Genomic DNA, 18,135 nt, shown 5'->3' with positions numbered 1-18,135 from the left:
GCACAGTATTCCATGGGCTTCCTTGTGAGCCGGGCATCATTTTCAAGATGGCTGCCAAGGCTAGTAGTGCAGTTACATGGGTGTAGAGCACTGGGTATGCCAGTAGCAATCTTGGCCTCACAGGTATGGTACTTAAGTGCCATCTCAGCATTCTCTTGCTTACTTACTGTAGAAGACCTAAGCAGATGATTAAAAGAACAACGTGGAATGGACAACAAATGGGCAAAATCAAGCTTAAGGACAGAGTCATGGCCTGATGAAAAACTGTTCATTAATCAATCATAGAGTATTGTGGAAATACTCAAAGTAAGAGATAAGCATTTGATGATCTATTCTCTACTTTTGCAATTGTGGGAAAACATTTTGTTTCTTCCAGAATCTTAGGATTTTCCAACTTGTTCTATACTGTTTGCCTTCCTGGCTGGCTGAAACTACGGTTTTCATTAATTTTTTGATAAAAGCTTACTAGCAAAGAAGAAAGGGAATGCTTATATATGATTGGTAAACTGATAGCTTTTTAACTGATCTGTCTGAATTTATTAGTGTTTTAGTTTGTATTTGTGTCTTACTGACTGTCCTTACTAGTCTAACTCTTAAACCAGTGGTTTTCAAATTTAAGTGTGCTTACCTTGGAAGGGTGTGATTTAAGTGGTGTATTTCTTCTGAGCTTTGGATTCATTAGGTCTGGGTACATTTTTAACAGGAATGATAATGGTCTTCGGGCCATACCTTCAAAATCACTGCTTTTAACCCTTGACCCAATGTAATGGTAACTCTGGTGTGCAAATATGCATCCTTTTCAGCAGATAGATCGCAGTTTTTGTATGTGTTTAAGAAGTTTTAGCATGTGCCTTGTTTCGCTGCATTTTTTTTAAAGTGGGCATAGGTTATGACATTTTTTGAAATCAATAGTTTTGTCCAAAATAAGAGTATTATCTTTACACTTTATAAGTATTTAGTCCATGAGATACTATTCATTGAATATCTCTGTTCTGAATTGGAATCAACTCAATTGGTCATCCTCCAGGGCAAGTTATGAATTGGCTTTTGATGGTCCTTTGGACTATCCTAACCTCGATTATTTTGTCAGATTAACTGGTTAAAATATTCTTTATGCTTCTGAACTGGTTGTTTTAATTATTCTGGGATTTTTTAATAAGATGCTGTAAAATCTGACTCCAATTAAATACAGGGAAGATTTGCTTTAATTAAGGAAAATGTATGTGTTAAATCAGTTTGGAAGCTAGCAGTTGGTTCTATATGTAGTTCCTGTAGTAGAACGAATGGACTTGGCTGGAGGCACCTGGCTCTTACGAGGGAGGCAGACTGACTGACACATAACGTGCTGTTTTCTGTATAAAGGAGAGAGTGCAGTGTTTGGGATGACTATTATGACGACTTTTAATTGCTGTTTTTGGATGCGCTGGATTATATATTCTAGGATTGTACGGTATTTTTATAATTACAACATTGTATGTAAATTTTCTGCCTTTAAAGATGCAATTTCATTGTAAATGTGTTTATTCCAGCCTGAATTACCACCTGATGAATTGTTACAACCTTGTTAGAATTAATTCATTAAAGGGCTTCTCCCTGATTGGTTATATTGTGAAGAAGGTGCTAAGTAACATGAGAATAGAACTTTTAAGAATAGTAGAAGTTTTGGCTTTATTTTGTTAGACTGTGTAATCTAGATATTCTAAGAAATTCATTGAGTTATTCTTTTGTGAACTCTGTCTACAAAACATAATTGGAGAATGTGACTTAGAGGGGTTTATTATGCTCCTCCTATATTACTGTTGAATGTTATTAGTGGTTGAGAATTGATCCATATTCACCAAAGATTACCATGAATTGGCAACAGTTTATGGTGACCAGAATAGGAATATTTTTCTGTTTCCAGAGTACTTAGAATGTCTAAATTAATAATTCTTTATGTTTTGAGGTGAAGAAAGAATTTGGAGCAAAGGTCACAAATTTGTGACCTTTCTAAGACTACTCCCAGATGCTTTGATTAGACAGCACAGTATTTTTTAAAGGAATTGGGATTAATTACTAACATTTATAATTCAGGAGATGACACCAAGTAATCCAGATTATTATATTGTTAAGATCTGAACTTTAGCTAGCTTTGGGGGCTGTATTTCCACATAGTAAAAACCACCTGCCATATTGTCACCACGTTTGGGGGGAGTATACTTTTTTTTTTTTTTTTTTACAACAGTCTGTCATGCTTAGTTGTCTTAGGTTGCTGACTTCGCTTCACGCCTGGCCTCTGTGTGTGCATTTGAGTTGATTACCCATGGTCTGGGAAGATGTAATAAACCAAGCCAGGGAAAGGTTTAGCTCTCTTTAGTCACGCCTATCAGGTTTAAGTCTCCCTTTGGAGTGGGGGCTGCCTTGTGGGGATTCCATATGTACATAACTGATAGGTGACTTCCTTCACATGTTGGTGAAAATAGATACAGCTAACAAGTATTTATACTAGGGTCTATAGTAAGTGCTTAAAATGAGCCAATTCCCTTAATCTTTAAAAACTTTTGAGGTGTAGGTACTGTCACTCTGAGGCACAAAGAAGTTGTTACTTGCCCCCATAAGCATAGGTGATAAGTGGCAGGCAGGATTGGAACTGTTTTTTCACTCTGGAGTTAGTGTTCACCAACTGCTGTTATGCTGTCTCTGAAATAGACCCTAGCCATTTTCAATTTGGTGGTTGTCCACGTAGTTACAGGTAATTTCTTAGGGTGATTATTTTTAGCCATTGAAAGATTCTTAAATGATCCAAGTATGTCACTGGGGCTCTTGTGTGCTGACTTGGTAGTTCCTGGATTTGAAAAGCTTTCTGCCTTTCACTATCTACTTTGTGAAGTTTGGGATTGTTAAAAAGTTCTAGTTTTAGCATGTAGGTCAGCTTTACAAATAAAAGGACTTGCTTAATTCCTGATACTGGGAGGCGAAGAATTGAAGGAGAGAACATTGCACCTTATCTTACTTAATCTTTATGTGGCCTGCAAGGTAAGAATGAATATTGCCTTTTTAAAGGGTGATTTTTTTTTTTTTTTTTTTTTTTTTTTTGAGATGGAGTTTCGCTCTTGTTTCCCAGGCTGGAGTGCAATAGTGTGATCTCACTGCAAGCTCCACTTCCTGGGTTCAAGCAATTCTCCTGCCTCAGCCTCCCAAGTAGCTGGGATTACAGGCGCACGCCACCACACAGGCTAATCTTGTATCTTTAGTAGAGACAGGGTTTCTCCGTGTTGGCCAGGGTGGTCTCAAACTCCTGACCTCAGGTGATCCACCTGCCTCGGCTTCGCAAAGTGCTGCGATTACAGGTGTGAGCCACTGCGCGGGGCCTCTCAAGGGTGCTATTTTTTTTTTTTTTAAGGCGGCAGTGTAAAGTACTTAATGTGTGGTGGGTGGTTGGTTGGTTGAGGTGGAATCTCTCTATGTTGCCCATACAGTTCTTGCACTCCTGGGCTCTGGGCTCAGGTGATCTTCCAGCTTCAGCCTCCCAAATGTGTGGTTCTTAATAAAAGTGGAAACCTTTGGAAGGATGTCATTACCGAAAATCTCTTGGGCTGTTAAAGTCACACTGGTCTTAACTCGATCAGGGTAGATCCATTGCTAAGCCATATAAGTCATGGGTAGACTGTAACATAACTGACAAAATGTTTTGGCACTAGGAAAGGCTTAAAGACTTTTCTGCAGGTGCTACTAAGGGAGAGACGTCGAAGGTTCCAAACTGGAACCCTAAAGACAAACATCAATGACATGTATGCAGGCGACATTAAGAGAGATTCATATGCTGGTTAGATTAGCCATTGATCTTAAGCTGGCAAGAAGTCATCCGTGTTCACCAAGTCACTGATACCTGTAGGTCCCACTCCCGTGTCCTCCCAAAGTAGACTCCTTTACTCTTGAAATCTAAGATAGAGAACTAGTATACAGTTTGACTCGTGAACAACGTGAGTTTGAACCGCACAGGTCCACTTACACAGATTTATTTTCATATATAAATATATTGGAAAAATGTTTGGAGATTTGCAACAACCTGAAAACTTCAGATGAGCCACATAGCCAAGAAGTATCCCCCAAAATAAGGAAAAGTTGAGTATGTTATGAATACCAAAAATATGTAGATACTAGTCTGTTTTATTATTTACTACCATAAAATGTACACAAATCCATTAGAAAGTTAACTTGGCCATTTGCAGTTGAGAAATATAAACAAACATAAAGATTCAGGCAGTGTTAAATCATAACTGCACGACATTCACTGCTACTGCATTGAGCCCCTTAAAATGCCGTGTGACACTAATCATCTTCACATGAACAGTTGTCTCTCTAGTAAATTGTGTGTCAGTGAAAAGAACTTGTAGAATTGAGGTATTGTGGTTTAGTGCAATACTGTAAGTCTTGAATGACACCTTGGGACCCATGCAGAGTGGCAGTAGTGAAGCTGAGAAAAGTCATGGCGTTGTAAGAAGTTGAGTTGCTTGATATGTGCTGTAGATGAGGTCTACAGCTGGAATTACCTTTCAGACAGATGTACACTTACTGTGTTAAGTACAGTACTGTACATGTATTTTCTCTTACAACTTTCTTAGTATTTTCTTTAGCTTTATTGCAAGAATACAGTATATGATACATATAAGATAGAAAATGCGTTCGTTAATGATTTGTGTTACCAGTAAGGCTTTCCAGTCATGAGTAAGCCATTACATTTTGGAAGAGTCAAAAGTTATAGGCACATTTCAACTGTGCAGCAGGTTGGCACCTCAAACTTCCATCCACCGTCATAGATGTTGAGTTATTCAAGGATAGGCTGTATTACCTTCCTGTCCCCGTAGTCCTGGGGCTGCAATTACTGAGTTTGCTACCCTCCAATCTTGGCCCTTGGAAACAAACATACAGTCTGTCCTAAGGCAGAATCACAGACAATATGTGGGAAAAAGTGAGTCTGTTGGGTGTGAAGGGAGTTTAATAGAGAAGAAATACAAAGATAAGGGGAGTTGTTATCTTACAGTCATCTGTAAGGCTTGGAAATTGGTATCTGGTTGCTTTAGGTTATGAAGCATATAGATGCTAAATCCTGGAGTTTTTATAACCATAGGATTGTAAATTGGTATATGCAGTTAGGTGAATTAAGGTGTTAGACTAACTTGGTCTGGTAATCTGCAACAAAGTAGTAGTGTAAGAGCATTTAGTTATGGATAAAGTTATGAATAATAAGTCTTATTTAAGGCAATACTGTGGATTGGCAAAAAAGTTTTCTAAAATTTAGCTTTTTTTAATGTAGATATACAGCTAGGATAAAGATAGTTGTCTTTTAGGAGTGGGAGGGTGGTCAAACATGGTGAACATGCTGGAGTAGAGTCCTGGAGTTTGGATGGATTGGGCCATGAAAAGCAAATGCTGGAATTCCTAGTTCCTATGGCATGGAGAGTTATCAGGCAAACTGTAATTGTCTTTTGAGTTATTAAAAAGTTTTCCAGGGAAGTTAAAGTTTTTTGCCTTTGTTTTCCCATTTTGATTTGCATTTTGTCTATTTTTAAGACCCTTACCAATCTGTATAGGCTGTACTATAGGAGTGGTAGCAATTAGATTTTAATTTAAAAAACTGGCTAGTATTAGTGAATATAAATGCCTGATACTAAGAGTTGAGTCCCTACCTTAGTAATGTAAGTTATTGTTTAGTGTAGTTTTTCTCATTTTGCGGGTAAAAAAGCCAATGAGGCAGCGTTCCTAGGTTACACAGCTGTTAATAGTTGAATCAAGACTAAAAGTCTAGCAGGGTGTGGTGGTGCACACCTGTAATCCCAGCTACTCATAGCTGAAGTGCAAGAACTTGAACCCGGAAGGCGGAGGTTGCAGTGAGCCAAGATCGCCACTGCGCTCCAGCCTGGACAACAAAGTGAGATGCCATGTCAAAAAAAAAAAAAATTGAATACTGTTTTCTTTCCTTTTTTTTTTTTTTTTTTTTAAGTTCTGCAAAGGGGTTTAATAATGCAGATATCACGTTTCCATTTTTAACAACATATTTGTTTTCCATTTTCTTAACAATAGAAAGTGATTAAAATGTTTTCCCCAATATAATAATACAAATGGGAAATACTATAGTCATATACTAACCCAATAAATAAGATTCACCAGAAGCAAAATCCATTTTGCGGGTCCTGTATTGTTACATATGTACAGGGTACCAGCACCAGAATCACTTTTTTTTTTTTTTGTATTTTTAGTAGAGACAGGGTTTCACCGTGTTAGTCAGGATGGTCTGGATCTCCTGACCTCGTGATCTGCCCACCTCGGCTTCCCAAAGTGCTGAGATTACAGGCATGAGCCACCGCACCTGGCCCAGAATCACATTTAAACTAATACTTTTTATTTCTAATTAAAAAGAAAACAATGCAGGGCACACCTGTGACCTGCGAGTCTAATTGGACATATGTGTGTGTCAGACTATGCAGGTACCCAAGAAGAATACAAAAAAATATTTTATCCAGATTTGGAGTTCAGGGCCTGATTGCCCCAGCTTAAGCCGGTAGGAACTTGACAGCTTGTTCACACCTCTCATCTGTAGTCATAGTTTCTCTTTCTCCAAACCCTTTTCTCCCTAACTACTCTGTGCCATTTAGACTGGAAATTCTAACAGGTAGCTTTTTCTTTCTGAATTATCTTTACTACTATATAATTTTTATTTTCAGAATATTCCTTATTTGTACATCTTGAAGACATTTCTTTATAGTAGATGGAGGAGCTAGAGCTTATATTCACTGCCAGAAAAGGGTCAGTTCCAGTGTTAATTTCCCAGCAAACACCTGAGAGAAAAACTGAACAGAAAAGAGGAGTGATAGCTGGCAGAGCAGTGACACCTGCACCCAGAAAGCTGCTCTGCAACTGTCTAATATTTGAGGCTCTGCTTTGTTATAACTGCTGATTTAAACTAGAGATTCTGGCTGGTTGCAAATTCAAAGCAGATCAATACATTTAAATCACTGGTTCAACAAATCACTTTTTTTAAATGGTATAATGTTTTTATTGCAATTGAGGACGTTTTCAATAAATATCTTGAGCTTAAGACCCTGGCTAAGTGTTCCTTTTGGAGTACTCTTTTTACTGTCATGACATTGGTCAGTGAACTATGTTGATTTCAGATATCTATCTATGTACCCACAAAACACCTCCCTGTTTTTGCAGGAGTGACATTACCGTGTGTGTAATGGCAGCCTTGTACTTTCTCTGTTTAGAGACAGGGTCTTGCTCTGTTGCACAGGGTGGAGTGTAGTGGCATGATGATAGCTCACTGCACCCTCATTTCCTGGGCTTGGGGCCCAGCTAATTTTTTATTTTTTGTAGATACGGGGTCTTGCCCCATAACTACTTATAATTCTTTTTATTGCAGGGTATGATGATATTGATATGTGAATGAATACCTGTTGTAACTGCATTAGAAGGCATAACAAACAGTCAGTGCCACCACAAAATGTATCGATAAAGAAATGATGTATTACCCGGATACCATGAGTAGCATTATCAATAATGAAAAATTCTCCACAGAAGCTGCATTTTTAGTGAATTTAATGCATATTAAAGCAGTACAGAAATACATACACAACTCAGATAACAATAAACAAATTGACTTTTTAGACCAAATCTTTATATAGCCTTCTAGCAACTGACACCCCCCACTTCTATTAATGCAGATAGTGTTCCCAATCTTTGGAAAAAAAATTTTTTTTTATTATTTTGAGAGGGAGTCTCACTCTGTTGCCCAGGCTGGAGTGCAGCAGCTCACTGTAACCTCCGCCTCCTAGGTTCAAGCAGTTCTCCTGCCTCATCCTCCAGAGTAGCTGGGACTACAGGCGCACGCAGCCACACCTGGCTGTTTTTTTTGTAATTTTAGTAGAGACGGGGTTTCACGACGTTGGCCAGGCTGATCTTGAACTCCTGGCCTCAGGTGATCTTCTCACCTTGGCCTCCCAAAGTGCTGGGATTGCAGGCGTGAGCCCCTGCGCCCGGACTGGAAAAACTTTAAAAACGCTGCCAGAGGAAGTATTGCCCCTGTTGAAAATCACTATTCTAGACTTTGCCTGCCTTTGCCTTTGTTACTCTACCAGTTTTTTATTGTATTTTCCCTTAGAGCCTTAGAGCTTGAAATTCAGTCATATTGGAGAGCAGAACTAATAAATGATGGCCGTAATCTGTTTTTTTGGTGCCTGTGGAGCTATGGACAGATGGACATTAGGTAAAATTATCATTTCCCTAGGCAATCCTAATCATCTAGCTTGAAAGGTCAGTTTTCAGTCACTTGCCTTAAGTAGCTTTTACAGTTTACCTGTTGTTTTTTAAATTATCCTGTTCCCATCAATTAAAAATGTTCTTATAATAATCCAAGCCATAATTTACAGGTCAGATTTAAAGTTAATTTTATGTGGATCCTTTGGTGCATATGTTGCCCCCTAGTTCAGCAAGAAGCTAACAGTCATCCAGTTTGTCCAGTTCACTGTAACCTTTGTTCCCTTTGTCATTAAACACTAGAGCTACTGTTGAACTTTTTCTCACTCTGAACTGACGGAGTAAGGTGAGGCAGGTCACTACAGGCCTGGAAATCTGTTCCCTTCTCCAGTGGTGGTTCTTGCTCCTAGTATTACCACTTTAATCCCAGTCTGCAGGCTAAAAAGTGAGATTATTCTCTACTTTCCCCTCACTTCTGACTTCAGTTATCCACAAAGTCTTTCTCATTTTGCCTCAAAAAGAGATCTCAAATGTCTTCTCATATATGGCTCTGTGGTCTAAACCTTCATCAGTCCTGGTGTGGGCTTGTGGAGTAGCTTTTACAACTAACTGGGCCTTTCCTACATTCAAACATACCTTATCACCCAAAGGCCACAGTTCACATTAGGTTTCACTCTTTGCGTTGTACATTCTATTGCTAGGGGAGGAGGTTCTACTCGTTTTTATGATCTCAAGGAAAGTTGGTAGTAGGGGATGGTGAAGAGGAAATGATTGAAGGATAAGGTGAGAGTGTAATTACTACTTCTGTTGATAACCATGCTCTAGAGGTAAGAGGAGGGTGTGCTAGAACAGTTAATGTTTAATAGGATAAGGAGGGGCAGAATATATGTTGCTAGTCACTGCTACCCTCTTAATTATGGCTCAGTAGGTCACACTTTAATTTCTTAGACTTTTTTTTTTTTTTTTGCTTATCTTACAGGTAATGAGGCTACAACTGTTTGCAACTGCTTAAGTCTTTAAAGCAGAGAGCATGGTGGCTTGTGTTTTTTTATTTTCGCCAAATTTCCTGGTAGCTAATTGGCAGCCAGAGAGTCTCTGGGAAAATTAATCTTTGACAACATGAGATGTATTTCATTTTCTAACGTGTTCAACTTGGTTCTGTCTTGCAGGAATGACACCAAGGAAGATGTATTTGTACACCAGGTGAGTGCTTGTGTAGATATTTGCACTTCTGATTCAAGGATTGTGAGAAGAAAAGGTTAGATATGTTTTCAACTTTTGTTCCTTATAAAAAGTTAAGTCCAGCCACCAGTTTATTTACTTACTACAGGAGTAGTAGCATGCTTAAAATGTATACATTGAAATGTGTTAGAGTTGACTTAATTATCCTAGACATTTCAAATTGGAATTTTGTCAACAGCTGTGGCTTTCTCAAATGTTGAGTCAAACTCACTGCACTAACTATTTATACCTAATTTCAGATGAACAAATTACTCCATGATTCTAAAGTTGAACAAATAATGTTGCTGCAAATACACAGAAACTTTGGCAAGAAGTTTTCAGAGGCTTTTAGATCTGCCTGTAGGGACAAATCTCCATAATCAAGGGTAAATAAGACAGACCTGCAAAACATAGTAATTGAAGTGAATACTTGAAAAGTAGCGTAAAGAGCCTTCTACTTATTTTAAATCACTTTGAATGGGTATTGGGTTTTTTTGTTTTGTTTGTTTGTTTAACCTTTGGAGAGTTTTGGCTTGGAAAATGAAAAAATTCTCACTAGTTTAAGGTTAAGTGAGGGGAAGTGTGACAAGATTGGCAGCTACTCATTAAATAATTTTTTAGATTGGCTTCCAGTGTTTTGGAAAGAAAAAACTGTTAACATAGGATGAGTACTACTACATACTGAACTTTCTCCTCAAGTATCATTTAAGGAAAATGTTTGTACATTCGGGAATTAAGATTGTTAATGTAAACCACTGTCAAGTGTCTATTAATACCTCAAATTTAGGTATAAGCTACATTGAATGTACTTATTCTTACAGATACAAAATGGGTAGGAAAAAATATGTTTGTGCTATCAGTTTTCTCCTGAAGACTTTTGAAATATTGTCAACTTGTATTAAAGTTAGAGACCATAACTACTTTTTTGTACTATAATCCAGAAATCAAAAGACCTAAAGTCAATTTCCATACTCACATTTAATTAAGATACTAGCTTGTATGGCAGCATGTTTCATAGGAAGGGCTGTCATAGGTTGGTGCTTTGTAGCTCACTGAAGTGTCCTACACAGCATTCGATGGCAAGGAGGAAGCTGTATCAATTTCTAGTACATCCACAACCCAATCAGGTAGTTCAGGGTCAATTTTAATTATGGAAACATTTAAAATTCTAAATGTAGATAAATACAGGACTACTTCAGACAAATGTTATTTTAAAGCAAATGTTTTATAAAATTGGTATTCTTGTTTGGGTGAACACAGCTCACCTGTTCCTTATTCCCCTTCTACATGTTCAAAAGAATATGTAGACTTAGGAACAAGAGACAGCAAAGTTTATCAGTCTTGTTGCCTGTTGGCAACCCTTAAGGGTTGGGGTTGGGGCAGGTGTTGGAGATGTTGATAAAAATAAAGAGTTGGGATTTTAATTATCCGTACTTCTGCTATCCCCTATGACTGCAGGTAATTGATAGTTGGCTATATATGAAAGGTATGAAAACTATGTGACAGTTTAAATGACAGATGAGATCAATTATTTGACTCAACTCACCCGGTTGTACTGATTCACAAGGTGCCACCAATAGCTTTCATTTTTTTGGAAGTGGTTTCAACATGTAGTTGTTTCCTGGGACTTTGGCTGCTCAGGTCTTAGTGGTGTATCAAGGAGACTGCAGTTCTGGGCAGCTTCACTTAATTGGCCTCAGATTCGTTGGTTGTCCTGTCTCCTCTGCAGTGGAAATGCGTGAGTGATCCTGTAATGGATATAGCTGGGATTTGGAGTGAACATGGAATTTGGAGACCCAATACCTGGGTTTAGAAAGTCTCCTTACTAACTGTGTGACCTTGGGCAAGTCACCTAACTTTAAAGCCTGTTACATTATCTGTAAAATGGGATTAACAATGCTTTCACATGTCCTGTCTCATAATGAGATTGAATAGGTAGTAAGTGAAAGAATATTGCAAAAAAATTTCATAGAAACGTGAGATGTTACTCTTCCTCCCTTCTCCTAACAGTCTGAGAAGTAGAAGCAACAAGTCTCTAATACAAGATTTATTGAATGCTGGAGAGGTGATAAGTAACAATTCCATGCAGTCAGATCATATAAAGAATGACATAGTTAATACACGTGAATTGCATTTCCACTGACGTATTATCAGATTGGAAGGGATTTGGGTTGACATTTGTAATTGAGTTTGATATGGTAACACAGGGGCAAAGTTGGTTTGGTCAGCTGTGAAGCATGCAAAACCCAACTCGCCTGTCATCTAAACTGACCCATGTGGGGCCACCTTCTACTATTAAGTGCAGTCTTTAGGGGATAGATGGATATCCTCATTTGTTCAAAATTACATATAATGCTTTTGCAAAAAGCAGTTTTTAAAATGTTGTGTCTGTCTTGAGTGTTAAATTACTTGTTTTAGTTTTGTAAATAGTGGTAAAATGCTGGGGCCTTGTATGATTGGAGTGTTTTTGTTGAAGTTGGGGATAGCGTGGTCCCTGCTTTCCTAAATTTATTGATGATTTGGTCTTATTTAAAGCAAATCTTAAGTGTATATCCAAGCTAAAATAATATTGACTCTGGTACATTTTAAATGAAAAAGCACATTATTCTCCCCTGTTAATCTGTTTTTGGAATGTGATATTACTAGACTGCCATAAAGAAGAATAACCCCAGGAAGTACCTTCGCAGTGTAGGAGATGGAGAGACTGTGGAGTTTGATGTTGTTGAAGGAGAAAAGGTGAGGATGCTTTTTGTGTAAAGGTTTGACTTCAGTATGGAAATATTTTGGAGGTCTCATCTGTTAGGATGGTGGCTCTAATGTGGATGGATGTGTTCAGGTGACCTCATGAACACAGGTGCATCAAGCCTAATGTTCTGGCTGCAGTTAGAGGGCAATCTCTTCAGAACAGTGAGGAACTGATATTTAGTCATTTCTGTGCACCCCTGGCCACGCAGTCGCCCCACCCCCCTTTTTGTTTTCCTTAACATTGTTTTTTGCTTTGTTTGAAATTTGTTGAAAGTGTTCTGATTTCCTTTGTCACTATCAATATGTAATGGCTTTTGTAGGGTGCGGAGGCAGCAAATGTTACAGGTCCTGGTGGTGTTCCAGTTCAAGGCAGTAAATATGCAGCAGACCGTAACCATTATAGACGCTATCCACGTCGTAGGGGTCCTCCACGCAATTACCAGCAAAATTACCAGAATAGTGAGAGTGGGGAAAAGAACGAGGGATCGGAGAGTGCTCCCGAAGGCCAGGCCCAACAACGCCGGCCCTACCGCAGGCGAAGGTTCCCACCTTACTACATGCGGAGACCCTATGGGCGTCGACCACAGTATTCCAACCCTCCTGTGCAGGGAGAAGTGATGGAGGTAAGTTTCACCATCAGCAACAGCAATGTGATAAGTTCTGGTAGGACTGTTTAGAGCTGTTAATCATATGGAAAGCACCTTTGATTCCTAGTAAGAACTAACAGGATTAATTTATAGTGTAGTCACAGTTACTAGATGGTCTGATTTTTTGTTTGTTTTTTAACTCTGGATTTCCTGGTAAGGTTATTATGTTACTGACCCAGTAGCCTTGATTTCCATTATCTTTTTCAGGGTGCTGACAACCAGGGTGCAGGAGAACAAGGTAGACCAGTGAGGCAGAATATGTATCGGGGATATAGACCACGATTCCGCAGGTATGGTCCACATAAACCTCTGTTAGAACTCAGCAATATCATGCCTCTCCCGCAGACTTTTGGACTCATTTTTCTGTTAACACTTCACGTTTCCTTTCATCAGATGCCTAAGAGGTGAACCTGTTAAAAACAGCTCATATAGATGAAGTCAGCTTTATACATAAATTTTTTTTTTTTTAAATGATGAGGGTATGGAATTTCAAATTTTCTATCCTTGAACAGGTAAGATAATATTTTAAACCACGTCTTTTAAACCTGCCTCCTTGGTAGGGAGAAAGGAAAGCATTAGGAGTATCTGAATTGTACCATGGCATTAGTGAAGAATCAGCAGTAAGTGTTAACCACTTGAAATGGCATACATAATCTTCCACTAATTACTTCTTAGTTTAGGTATGTACCCCCCCTTTTTTTGGAGTTGGGATGTCAGCTCAAAGTTGCAAAATGAAATTGCTCCATGAAGAATTTACATTCTGGGAGGAAAAATCTGGTCTATCATTAGACAACTGATCTATCTGCTTGAATGGGTATTAGAAATCTTATTAATAGATGTCATTATTAGAGTAATGGAGGAAAAATTCCGTGAGCCAAGCATATTTTAGTCCATGCTGTGGTGTGCTTTAAGGCAGCGTTCCCAGTCCCACGGTGGTAGGATAGAATGGTGTAACCTTTCTGTGAGGGTTTGCTATTGAAGTATTAAGTTTTCATAGGTGATCCCTAAAATCTGACAGGTACCTCTGAAGAATCAAACCAATACAGTAATAATGCATCTTAACTGATTACTTAAATCACAACTTTTAAATCCCCAAATTTTTAAGTGTCAAGTTTATTATTCTAGAAGTATCCAACATATCCAAAATATACTGTGAGTATATTTTGAGGGGGTTTCTGTATATAGGTTTTTAAATTTTACAAAAGTCGGAGCACTTAGTGTAGTTTTAGCAACTAGGGAATCTAGTTGAGGTTGTATTACATACTTATCAGCACGTGTACATTGAGAGTTTTGCAAGAGCAGCTGATGTCATCATATTTCTTGTGTTAATATATGTCCTGTCCTGAGTTTTCAGTTAAAAGAGCTGGGATCCTAACTGATCACTACTAGAATTGAAGATCTCTGATTCAGTTTTCTGCCAGGAGATTGTGTTAGCCAGATGCTGGATGTTGAAGATAGATGGGTTTTTATTTTTCAAAGTAGGTCTAAAATAGGCTCTCATGTATTAAGTCCATGGGTTCCAGCAGCAGAATCTTTGGTTTACCTTTTTGTTACACTGAAGAGCTTAAATGTTTTGCCAAACTAGTTTCATAGATGTCCTTAAAAATAGTATAATTTTGTGTTTGTATTCAGTGCTTCAGTTCACTGTTGAGCAAATTGTTTTTATATTGACAAACAAGAAGCTTGAGATTGACTTGTCTCTTACAAAGGTATCTTTATCCATTGTTACCCCCTCCAGTGCAAAGGTTTTTGCCATTTCGTTTAAGTTAGACTTAATGTCTACGTGTTTCCATGTTTAGAATGCTCAATCCTGCCAGATAGTTAGCAGAAGTAACATATAATTGCTTTGAAGTTATTAATGAATGCTAGACTTTCCAAACTGTGCAGGAATCTTTTGTTCAAATGAGAGTAAATGAAACATGCTGCGCCTAATGCATGGAGTGGTGTGGTAAAATCCTGGCTGGTGTGGGTTCAAGAGCAAATTGAAAGAGAAGTCTTAAGACAGAGTGTAGTACAAGTTTTGCTGAAAAGGAGACAGGTAGCAGGGGAAAATGGGGAGTGAAAAAGGGAGGGTTTTTTTTGAGAAATAATATTTATAGGCTGAAATGCAATCGAGGATAACGGTTGATGGCAGGAAAGTGACTGCTGGAATGTTTTCTTCCTCAGAGAGAGTTGGGTTTTGCCCACAGGTGAAAATGTTGACCTGTTGTTAGAAACCTGATGTTTTCATGTGTAAGAAACAAGAATACATGGGCAAACATGTTTAATGGGAAGACATGGAAGCCTTTGTTTGCTCAATTGAGTCAAAAGAAGAGGAAGTTTGAAAAGTTTGGGGCAAAGAACCCTGTGGCAGAGAAAATAGAGATGGTAAATTTGTAAGTAATAGGATAACAATCATAAATTAGAAGTGAGTTCACCCAGCTTGGCTCTGTGTTTCTAGCCATTTGAGCATCAGGCTCAGATTGGGCAGAGAGTTGGATTTCTCTGGCATTGATTTATCCAGACTTAGACCCTGGGGTAGGGATTGGTCATATGATTAATGGTGGACTTTATACTTGGATAAAGAGGGGAGAAAAGGGGAACATGAGGGGTTTTAAAAAATTGTGTTGTAGAGATGGAGTTGCACTGTGTTACTCAAGCAGTCTTGAACTGCCCTCAAGTGATCCTCCCCAAGTGTTAGGATTACAGGTGTAAGCCACTGTGCCCAACCTTGGAGTGAGATGAACAGGTGATAGGATCGCTGTATTACAGGTCCTAGATGAAGAATGAGAAAACAATAAGGAATTAACTAGGAAAAATCAGAAGGTACATAATTGGAAAGGTGGGTGGTATAACTGAGAAAACCCAGGTAGAAAACAGCTGGACTGGGAGGTCGGTCTGAAAGCCCAGGTTATTAGAAGCTGTTATCCTCGAACCTTAATAATAACTGCAATAAGAAAAAGATAGTAAATGGAGCAGAATCCAAAATAAGATGGAACGCCTACAGTTTTTAGAAGCTAGGAGAGTTGATTTAGAAGCCACAATAAGGTTAGAACAGTCACCACTGGAGGGTTACAGAGAAAAGTCAGAACAATTTTGTTGAAGATTCATCATGAGTTCCAAAAGATGTGGGGAAAGAGTTTTAGAATGTACAAAGGTAAATGTGAATTTATTCCCATGATAACTGATAGATACTAAAGGCCTGGGGCTTTCTGGAGTGCTCAGGGTATGGGTGAAGGAAAGGCCAGGAATCCATCATTTCTGAGCACTGGGGGAAAGAAAATCCCAAAATTTAGTATCTTTATCTTGGTGATTAAAAGACTCAAGCCTTTAATCCCAGCACTTTTTGGGAGGCCAAGGAGGGAAGATAGCTTGAGCTCGGGAATTGAAGACCAGCCTGGGAAACATAGCAAGATATCTCTACTAAAAATCAGACATTAATGAGGCATGAGGGCTTGCCTATAGTCCTAGCTACTCAGGAGTCTGAGATGGGAAGATCACTTGAGCCTGGAAGATAGAGGCCACAGTGAGCTGTCATCATGCCATGGCACTTTAGCCTGGGCAACAAAGCAAGACTCCCAACCCGCCGACACCCACCCACCCCCCCACCCCCGACAAAAAAAAAAAATCTCCTTACACAAATTGCCTACAGACCACTTGATACAGAGAATGGGCCAGACATGATGAGTTAGTTGTGAACCAACTGGTAACACTGGTAGGTGTGTTGAAGAGAGAAGGTTTTATCATTCTTAAATTTGACACTGTTCATTGCAGGGGCCCTCCTCGCCAAAGACAGCCTAGAGAGGACGGCAATGAAGAAGATAAAGAAAATCAAGGAGATGAGACCCAAGGTCAGCAGCCACCTCAACGTCGGTACCGCCGCAACTTCAATTACCGACGCAGACGCCCAGAAAACCCTAAACCACAAGATGGCAAAGAGACAAAAGCAGCCGATCCACCAGCTGAGAATTCGTCCGCTCCCGAGGCTGAGCAGGGCGGGGCTGAGTAAATGCCGGCTTACCATCTCTACCATCATCCGGGTAAGCAAGCTTGGATGGCCATCATTTATGACAGTTGTGAGTGGTGACCATTTCATTTTATTAATACAAGAGGGGGAAAATCTCAGTTCCATCAGATAAAGCCATGTTATTTATAATGTGTTCTGCCCTGTTCTTAATTACCTAATATTTCATTTTAGGAATATTGAATATCATAGTCATATTTGGCCACCCCTCAGCTAGTTCTCAATTCTGACACTGGAGACCTGTATTTTCTTGAGTATTTTGAACTGTTAGCACTTTCTATCAACTTTTCTGAATGAATTTTATGATGTCACTAGTAAACGGAGGAAAGTTTTGCTAGCTGTATTCTGAGAAATAAGTTAATTACATTATTATTTATGCATTATTTCAAAAAAGAAGTAGGATAGCTATTAGAATTAACCCACTGAAAGTGGCAACATTGATATAATCTTTTAATCATTTCTAATTGTTTTTTGTTGGTTTATGTTGTTCCGGGAAAAAGATGAGAGTGTTTTGTGTCTAAAAACTCCTAGGAGAATGACTCATGGTTTATCATGGTGTATTTAAACTGCCTATAGATTAATAGTAGTAATTCTCTGGCAGACCACATGATACATTTTTGTTCTTGTTACTTTGGCTTATTAGCTCACTTGTTTTTGTTACCCTTAATTCCAAAATTAAGGGATTCCTTTTCATTCAGCATTTTACATGATATCGAGAGGTGTGTGATTGTCCTTCCCTCCGAAATTAGCATTCAACCAGTAGTGCTCTTGGTTTTTTCCCCTTTGCTATTTGCTGGATGGCAAAAGATCTGTTAATGTCTCCCAATACACAAGTAATGTAAGCTAGAGCATGTACTACACTAAATGAAGATTACCATGAATTCTACATGATCATCTTTATTTTTTTCTTTACAGTTTAGTCATCCAACAAGAAGAAATATGAAATTCCAGCAATAAGAAATGAACAAAAGATTGGAGCTGAAGACCTTAAGTGCTTGCTTTTTGCCCGTTGACCAGATAAATAGAACTATCTGCATTATCTATGCAGCATGGGGTTTTTATTATTTTTACCTAAAGACGTCTCTTTTTGGTAATAACAAACGTGTTTTTTAAAAAAGCCTGGTTTTTCTCAATACGCCTTTAAAGGTTTTTAAATTGTTTCATATCTGGTCAAGTTGAGATTTTTAAGAACTTCATTTTTAATTTGTAATAAAAGTTTACAACTTGATTTTTTCAAAAAAGTCAACAAACTGCAAGCACCTGTTAATAAAGGTCTTAAATAAT

The 18,135-nt window shown here is 38.5% G+C and overlaps 1 protein-coding gene across 4 annotated transcripts in view; it reads left to right on the top strand.

Annotated features, from left to right (window-relative positions):
- LOC105494847 (Y-box binding protein 1) overlaps positions 1 to 18,135 on the top strand; it is a 19,866-nt gene extending 1,731 nt beyond the window's left edge. Inside the window, exons 3-9 of one of the 4 annotated variants that reach the window (XM_071094927.1) lie at positions 8,141 to 8,245; positions 9,405 to 9,438; positions 12,103 to 12,192; positions 12,522 to 12,824; positions 13,056 to 13,138; positions 16,602 to 16,867; positions 17,767 to 18,135. In XM_071094927.1, coding sequence (XP_070951028.1) covers positions 8,141 to 8,245; positions 9,405 to 9,438; positions 12,103 to 12,192; positions 12,522 to 12,824; positions 13,056 to 13,138; positions 16,602 to 16,836 — 850 coding nt within the window. In that variant the 3' untranslated portion in view covers positions 16,837 to 16,867; positions 17,767 to 18,135. The remainder of the gene's footprint in view (positions 1 to 8,140; positions 8,246 to 9,404; positions 9,439 to 12,102; positions 12,193 to 12,521; positions 12,825 to 13,055; positions 13,139 to 16,601; positions 16,868 to 17,766) is intronic. The other 3 variants (XM_011763739.2, XM_071094930.1, XM_011763740.2) reach the window with 3 other exon arrangements.

Source organism: Macaca nemestrina, chromosome 1, assembly GCF_043159975.1.
Source record: "Macaca nemestrina isolate mMacNem1 chromosome 1, mMacNem.hap1, whole genome shotgun sequence".
NCBI lineage: Eukaryota > Metazoa > Chordata > Mammalia > Primates > Cercopithecidae > Macaca > Macaca nemestrina.
This window is presented reverse-complemented; position numbering and strand designations above follow the sequence as displayed.